Genomic DNA, 7,945 nt, shown 5'->3' with positions numbered 1-7,945 from the left:
AAGGTTCTATTAAGTTAGTCGTGAAATAAATAATGCAATATAAATTGAAAATTAGATTTTAGTTGGGATGTGTCCTTTGGTGCAAATCCAATGACTCCTGCTAAAATCTATTAAAGGATGCTTTTGAAATAGTTTTTATTTATAAAATGTGCAAAATTAAATTGTAAGACATTTAACCACTGAAACAACAAGTCAGTTATGCAATATTGGTATATAACAAAGTCTCAGATTGTATGTGAATTAAGTTTAAGGATAATTTATAAACAATGAAATGTCTTTTATAAGAATAAAATTGTGCAGGTTCACACAAGACCTAAAACAAACAATATCATTTTTTTATCCCTGTGATTTATCACAACACATTAACTACCGAGAACTTGAAGATAAATTTGTCAAGAACATTAACTAGCATAGATCCTTTCCATGGTTTGCACCATTCGTTAAAAAAGTTCTTAGTAATTTGAATAGTAGGAAATTTTATTTCACATAGGCTAATTATTATAGTCAAGAGGTGTGAATTGTGAAGGAATAAAAGTCAAAGAACGGATAAAAACGTCCTTATCCATATAGGCAAATAGCAGAAGCCAATGAAATTTGTTATTTTGATTTCAAGGTAGAGATCTGAATCTTGTTGGGATTATTCGTACGTGGGTTAGCTTACAACATACAAGTATACAGCACAAATTTGATCTATGACCACAATTAATTAAATACAAAAATGTCTCTCACACTCACTCACCCAGCACTAGCTTCCACTTGAGTTGAATGAGCTCACCTGTTGATCGTTATCAATGATACCGTGTAGATACTCCAGTTGTACAATGTTTGATTTATAAACTTGTTTTAGAGACAAGACAAACGAAGGTAAGACACAAGATAATAACTGAAATTTTTGTCCCTCAATACCATAAAATATCATAAACTTACCAAAATATCATTTTGTCCATAAAAAATCGTATAAAACCATAAATTATTCAATACTATAAAAATTTGTCATATATTGTTCTGTCTTATACTGTTCCATCCAATACTTACTGTTTTGCAAATCAAACGTATTCTAAAAATAAAATTCAAACAACACCACACAAAGTAACAAACACAATGGCCAAGCAAGCACAAAATCAATTAATATTTAACAATTTTAAGAATATTTTTAAAATACTGAACTTCAGCAATACAATGTGAATTGTGAAAAACCAAATTAGATATTTAATTATATGTTTTGAAATTAGAGGAGTACCAAACTAAGAGACTTACATAGGAGATTGATTTGGACATCTTGGTGCTGATATTTGTGGCCTATAACTGTAAACCACCAATCCCATTATCTCTCTTTATTTCTTATTATATCAGTGTCACAACCTCAACCTCACCAAAAATAATAACAATTTATTCACCAAAAAATACCTCAACCTCTAATAATAATTTCCCTTTTATTTATTTTACAATAATGATTATACATCACATTTTTGTTTCTTCCATTTTTCACACTATTTTTCTCTTTTATCTCTTCTTCTTTCAATATTTGCTAAAATTATAGTTAATGCAAAACATTCTTTGTGTTTTGATCCTTTGATCAGACACAAAGACACACTTACAAAGTTGAACTTGTGTTTGTGTTAGTTCTTGGTTTTTAAGGTTTGTGTTTTTTCAACTCAACCATGGCTTCTACCTTATGTTACAACTCATTGAATCCATCTACAGCATCTTTCTCAAGAACCCTTTTCTCAATTCCCACAAACAAAGACTTTTCATTGGAAAACACTTCATCTTTTCATAGCTATGGAAAAAACAGAGCAAAAAAACAGAGGAAGAATGTTTTTATGATGCATGTGAAAGTTAAAGCTAGTGTAGCTGAAGCTACTGTACCACCTTCTTCAAAACAAGGTGAGAAGAAGAATCTTAGGGTGCTTGTAGCTGGTGGTGGAATTGGTGGATTGGTTTTTGCTTTGGCTGCAAAGAGAAAAGGATTTGAAGTGATGGTGTTTGAGAAAGATTTGAGTGCTGTGAGAGGAGAGGGACAGTATAGAGGTCCTATTCAGATACAGAGTAATGCTTTGGCTGCTTTGGAAGCTATTGATTCAGATGTTGCTGATGAAGTTATGAGAGTTGGTTGTATTACTGGTGATAGAATTAATGGCCTTGTTGATGGAGTTTCTGGTTCTTGGTATGCTGAAATTTAATTAACAGAATTTTATTTTATTTTATTTAAATTTTGTATTAATTTTGAATTATTTGTTGTTATTTGGTATTTTGGGTTTTGTTCTGATTCTAGATATCTCATTTCAGTTTACCATAAAATAGTTAGGTTGTTTGACTCCATTGGTTGTATAAATAGACCTCAAGCTATGACATGCCGACACGGATATTAATATGAGAAAATAACATAATTAAGTGTAATCATAGGTGTTGTCGGTGTCAGACACCGACGCATGTCCGACACCGGGACACACCTAATCCAAGGAGTGTCGATGCTTCATACTCAAGTGTAAACATTTAGAAGTTTCTAATGATTCTATTTATATACAATTTTGTTCACCAAGTATCCAAGACTTTGAGTTGGAGGAGCATTTAAAGTTAGAGGAGTATAATTTATAGGTTTATTAAAGGAGTGTCCTCCACTCTTAAATATTTGTTCTACTTTAGAGACCATTAAGAACTTAGTTTCCACTAGTATTGTCAAATAGCGGCTATTGCATAGTAGAATTCGAACAAATTGCTATCGTTTTGCGATACGCTATCTAGTAGAAAGTGTTGCCGAATAGCGACACTGTAGTACTGTTGCATAGCAGAACTTGACAAACTGCTATTTTCCGTGATCTGCAATTGACAACACTGGTTTCAACTTTGTAGCATATTCATGACAGCTAACGGTGGGACAGTTGGTTTTGATAACTCTTTGCCTTAACCGGATGATATGGTTTCGACTTCATAGTTGATATTATCCACTTTGGTCGGTTGGCTTTGATTAACTATGTTTACCATTTTAGCATGTTTGTGTTAGTGATCGTAGTCAAAGTTATATTAACACCCCCTTCTCTAATCAGATTGGTTATACTTAGAACATTAGCGTTTCTTTATAAGACAACAGTATTGTTTCATTCATACCAGAGCTGTAAAAAAGTTGTCAGCAATTTCCTTTACTCTCGGATGTTAGTATTTGGTACCATGAATTGATATCTAATTTGTTATCAGGTACGTTAAGTTTGATACATTCACTCCTGCAGTAGAACGTGGTCTTCCGGTCACAAGAGTTATTAGCCGAATGACTTTGCAAGGGATCCTTGCTCGTGCAGTTGGAGAAGATATTGTTCTGAATGCTAGTAATGTCGTTAATTTCGCAGACGATGGAAACAAGGTAGCTAGAGAAGAATGCTTTAATTTCATTACATTCTTCTTGAATATGCATTGGAAGACTAACGAGGTTTCACATCATTGGGTTTAAAATTTACTACCCTCCTCATAATGCTTTTTGATTTCAGGTAACAGTAGAGCTCGAGAATGGTCAAAAATATGAAGGAGACCTATTGGTTGGAGCAGATGGTATATGGTCCAAGGTCTTGTTAACTTTTCTTTAACTCTGTTTCTATTCATTACATTAATACATCACAAAATACGTTACAATGGAACTCACGTTTGTTTGACTTGTTCTTTCACTGCGAAATTCTTTTATGTCATTCTGTTTGTAGGATCTCTATATGATCTTAAATTCTGCTCTTAGGGTCGATTTGGATTGACTTATTTGAGGTTATCTACTAACATAAACACTTGTGATAATGTTCGGGAGAGCTAATGAAAACAGATTATAACATGTTCATATGCTGTTTTCAGCTTATTTTCATAAGCTCTCAGGGGTTATCCTATGAAAACGAATTATAGCTTATAAAAAAAGTCCGATTTTATTTTATCTTGTGTTATATCAACATCTTATACATAAGAACTTATATAATAATCGCTTAATTAATATGTTTATCAAAATAGGACCTTAATGTTATTGTATTCTTTTGTGAATAGGTCAGGACACAGTTATTTGGACAAACGGAAGCTGTTTACGCTGGCTATACTTGTTATACCGGTATTGCAGATTTTGTGCCTGCTGACATTGAATCTGTTGGGTATGTTGGCCATTAGTTTTGTATCCGTATTTATCCGTTTTCTTTGGCGTATATTTATGCTTTTGTTAATATCACTTATATCATGTTTAGAAGCTTACTTAAACTTTTCTTTGGGAAGGTACCGAGTATTCTTGGGACACAAACAATACTTTGTATCTTCAGATGTTGGAGCTGGAAAGATGCAATGGTATGCGTTTCACAAAGAAGCTCCCGGTGGTGCTGATGAACCGAATAGTATGCATTTTTAGTGTATTTGTTAGAAGCACAGTCTTTTCATCCTTTGCTATGTGGTAAAAGTTAATCCATCGTATTAATCTCTTAATTCTTTGTGCATTGTAGAAAAAAAGGAAAGGTTGCTCAAGATATTTAAGGGCTGGTGTGATAATACGATAGATCTCATACTTGCCACAGATGAAGAAGCCATTCTGCGACGAGACATCTACGACAGGATACCGACATTTAAATGGGGAAAAGGTCGTGTTACTTTGCTTGGTGATTCAGTCCATGCCATGCAGCCAAATATGGGCCAAGGAGGATGCATGGCCATTGAGGTATATATTCTCTTATTTTGTTCTGAAACATTCATAAAATTACACTTGTTTTTGGATTAAGAGAAGATGCATGAACAAAGTCAAATTAGTACTCAATCAAACACTCAAATAGTGATGCAAAATCCCTTTCTAACTAAAGCTTATTGTTTTTCATTGTTACAGGACAGTTATCAACTTGCAAAGGAGTTGGACAATGCATGGGAACAAAGTATTAAATCAGGGAATCCAATTAAGGTTGATTCAGCCCTAAGGAGGTAACACACCTTATGCTTTTCAAATATGATAAACATTGAAATAAAGATTTTGTTGACTTGATTTGAATTGAGAGGTGCTTTCACAACCTATGTATCAAGGAAACTTCAGATCGAAGACGTGTCTGGTGTCTGACAAGACATTGACACATGTGCTTACATTCTATAATTTTCACCTTTTCAAATTATTACCAGTGTTGGCGTCTTGTCCATTGTCCATGTCTCTGTCAATCCTTCATAGATCACATTAATCATACCAATAGTTACACTATCATTATTTTCGAATAGGTTGATTTGATATTCTCTTTGGTGAGGTGACTAATGGTGCTTATCTTTTATTCCCTTTTCCATGAATGCTTCCAGCTATGAAAGTGAAAGAAAACTACGAGTTGCAGTTATTCACGGGATGGCTAGAATGGCAGCTCTGATGGCTTCCACTTACAAGGCATATCTAGGTGTTGGTCTTGGTCCTTTGGAGGTAGGATCTTAAATTTTACAAATATACTAGAGGATGAAGAATATAGTGAATTTGACTCTTAAAATTGATATGCTTCCGAAATAATCACTTTTTCTTTCTCTTCAGTTTTTGACCAACTTTCGCATACCTCATCCCGGAAGAGTTGGAGGGAGGTTTTTTGTCGACATTTTGATGCCGTCTATGTTGAACTGGATCTTGGGTGGAAATAGGTAAGGAAAGATGTATATTTTGCATAATGAAATGTAAAATTGTGAAATTAATTACTTACCACATGAAAGTAAATGCTACTTTTGCAGTGACAAACTTGAAGGTAGACCGATAAGTTGCAGGCTCTCGGACAAAGTATGTTGCTCAAATTATATAGCTAATTTTATACTTTGTTGCTGAGAAGAAATTGTATCTGGCAATCTGCATGTATCTATTACAATTGTAGTGATCCGAATGCTAATAGAAATTTATTTATTAAGGCAAACGGACAACTACGCCAATGGTTTGAAGATGATGATGCACTTGAGCGTGCTATTAACGGAGAGTATGTCTCTGACCAAATATGTTCGAGTATCATCACATACATAATTTTAACGATAACATAGATAACCTAATTTTTATGTCCATCTTTCGTTGAATTACAGGTGGTTTTTATTACCATGTGGAGAGGAAACAGGTCTTTCAAAACCGATACGTTTAACACAAAATGAGATGAAACCCTGCATAATCGGGTATGCCTACTGATTACAGTTGTGCCTTTTGAAACATGAACAATGATTTTACTTTTTGGTCACCATTTAGTATGAATTGTTCCCTTCTCAATTGGCATGTATATATATATATATATATATATATATATATATATATATATATATAATTTTCACTTTTAGCTCATTTTCTGATATATATTGTGTAATTGCAGGAGTGCAGTGCAAGAGGGGGATCCAGGTAGCTCAATTACAATTACTTCACCCAAGGTAGAACAATTTATCACGACCTGAATTAAACTCGGTTCCCTGCTTAATTTTTTCAATATCATTCAACATGATCAACAATCTCTCTCTTTTTTAAGGTTTCTCCAACGCATGCTCGAATTTACTACAAGGATGGAGCCTTCTTCGTAACTGATATGCGGAGTGAACATGGCACTTGGATCGCTGAGTAAGTAAAATAAATGGAAGGTGCTGTATTTTGCTAATATAGTTTTATTTACTAACAAATATAATTCATATCATTCTCATTATGTTTGCAGTATTGAAGGAAAGCGATATCGGGTTCCTCCAAATTACCCTGCTCGTGTCCACCCATATGATGTTCTTCAGTTTGGTTCTGAGAAGGTGATAAATGATCCCTTTAGAAGTCTTTAAATGTAGAATGACTTTTCACATTAAACATAGTAGTAATTTATATGGTGCATTACTTACACGTAGCATCCGATTTATTTGCAGGTTTCATTTCGAGTTAAAGTGAAAAGTTCCGCTCCAAGCATCGCGAAGAAGGAAGAGACACAAGTTTTGCTGCAAGTATGATTGATTGTGTTGATATACAATATTTAAGTTACAGAAAAGTTACACAGCACAAATTTGCAGTTGTAGAGCATTATCTGCAATCTTATAGGGTCAGGATATTTTACAATATTGGGTAGAAATTGTTTTCTACAAGCACTCGATTCATGTATAATATGACTTGCATAAACTTTCACATGTTGAATGGAGTGACCATGGAAGGCAGTGTATGTAGCTAAGAATTTCTCAGACTTTTTTAATTGCGATTTTACAAAATGGAAATGTATATTTATCAATGTAAAAAGTGCAAATTCTATTTTCTTCAACTTCTTTCTCATCCTTTGGATATTTGCTTTGTTTATTGGGTAGGCTTAGCATTATTAATGAATGGTTCTAGTTATATGTTTGATGCTATTTCATGATTTATCACCATTTGATAGATCTTAGGCCATGATATTTACTTGAGTAAGGGGAATTAAAGCTTGAAATTAATTAGAATTCAAGTGAATCCTGTTCACTAGAGATATACATCGTCCCCGTGAGCATAACTTAGTTGGCCGGGACATGCATTGTTATATGCAGGAGTCGGGGTTCGAAAAAATATTGAAGAATTGGTTTATTTGCATCATGTATGTTTGTTTAAGCAATAACATAATTGTCGATGTCATGTAGCTAGTGTCCTGCTGGTGGACCATTCTAAAACTAAACTTTACTTTATTACAAATCAGTCCTCATACAAAATATTAAAGGGAATTTCAATCTTAGTGCACAAATGGGAATCTAAGTTTAATTTTGATTTAATCAAGGACACAATTGCAATAAGTAAAGAAATACTGACACACCTTATGAGCACATGTGCAATACACCATATAATCTGACGTGACATGAATTAAATACATAAATGCTCAATGATTGGCCATTTAACTTCACCAAAAAAGTCATTCTCATAACTTCACCATAGAATTTTACTTGTTTAAGACCATACATTTAAATGAAAAGAAGAATAATTATATTATATTACAGATATTTATCCATATCAAAAAATATTAAAGATATT

The 7,945-nt window shown here is 33.5% G+C and overlaps 1 protein-coding gene across 1 annotated transcript; it reads left to right on the top strand.

The window, feature by feature from the left end:
- Positions 1-1,461: 1,461 nt before the first annotated feature.
- LOC120577445 (zeaxanthin epoxidase, chloroplastic) lies at positions 1,462-7,214 on the top strand. The gene is made up of 16 exons (XM_039828945.1): positions 1,462-2,167; positions 3,196-3,358; positions 3,483-3,557; positions 4,015-4,115; positions 4,234-4,349; positions 4,455-4,666; positions 4,829-4,920; positions 5,281-5,395; positions 5,501-5,604; positions 5,692-5,737; positions 5,863-5,927; positions 6,028-6,114; positions 6,306-6,360; positions 6,456-6,544; positions 6,636-6,720; positions 6,832-7,214. The coding sequence occupies exons 1-16, from the start codon at positions 1,662-1,664 to the stop codon at positions 6,910-6,912; spliced, it is 1,992 nt and encodes a 663-aa protein (XP_039684879.1). The 5' UTR covers positions 1,462-1,661; the 3' UTR covers positions 6,913-7,214.
- Positions 7,215-7,945: the final 731 nt, after the last annotated feature.

This window comes from Medicago truncatula, chromosome 8 (genome assembly GCF_003473485.1).
Source record: "Medicago truncatula cultivar Jemalong A17 chromosome 8, MtrunA17r5.0-ANR, whole genome shotgun sequence".
In the NCBI taxonomy this organism is placed as follows: domain Eukaryota; kingdom Viridiplantae; phylum Streptophyta; class Magnoliopsida; order Fabales; family Fabaceae; genus Medicago; species Medicago truncatula.
This window is presented reverse-complemented; position numbering and strand designations above follow the sequence as displayed.

What these genes read in the sequence shown, in the direction of transcription:
- LOC120577445 (XM_039828945.1), top strand. Translation starts at nt 1,662, where the DNA reads ATGGCTTCTACCTTATGTTACAACTCATTGAATCCATCTACAGCATCT. An exon ending in GATGGAGTTTCTGGTTCTTG is followed by an intron (nt 2,168 to 3,195) that starts GTATGCTGAAAT and finishes ATTTGTTATCAG; the next exon opens with GTACGTTAAGTTTGATACAT. An exon ending in GAGGATGCATGGCCATTGAG is followed by an intron (nt 4,667 to 4,828) that starts GTATATATTCTC and finishes TCATTGTTACAG; the next exon opens with GACAGTTATCAACTTGCAAA.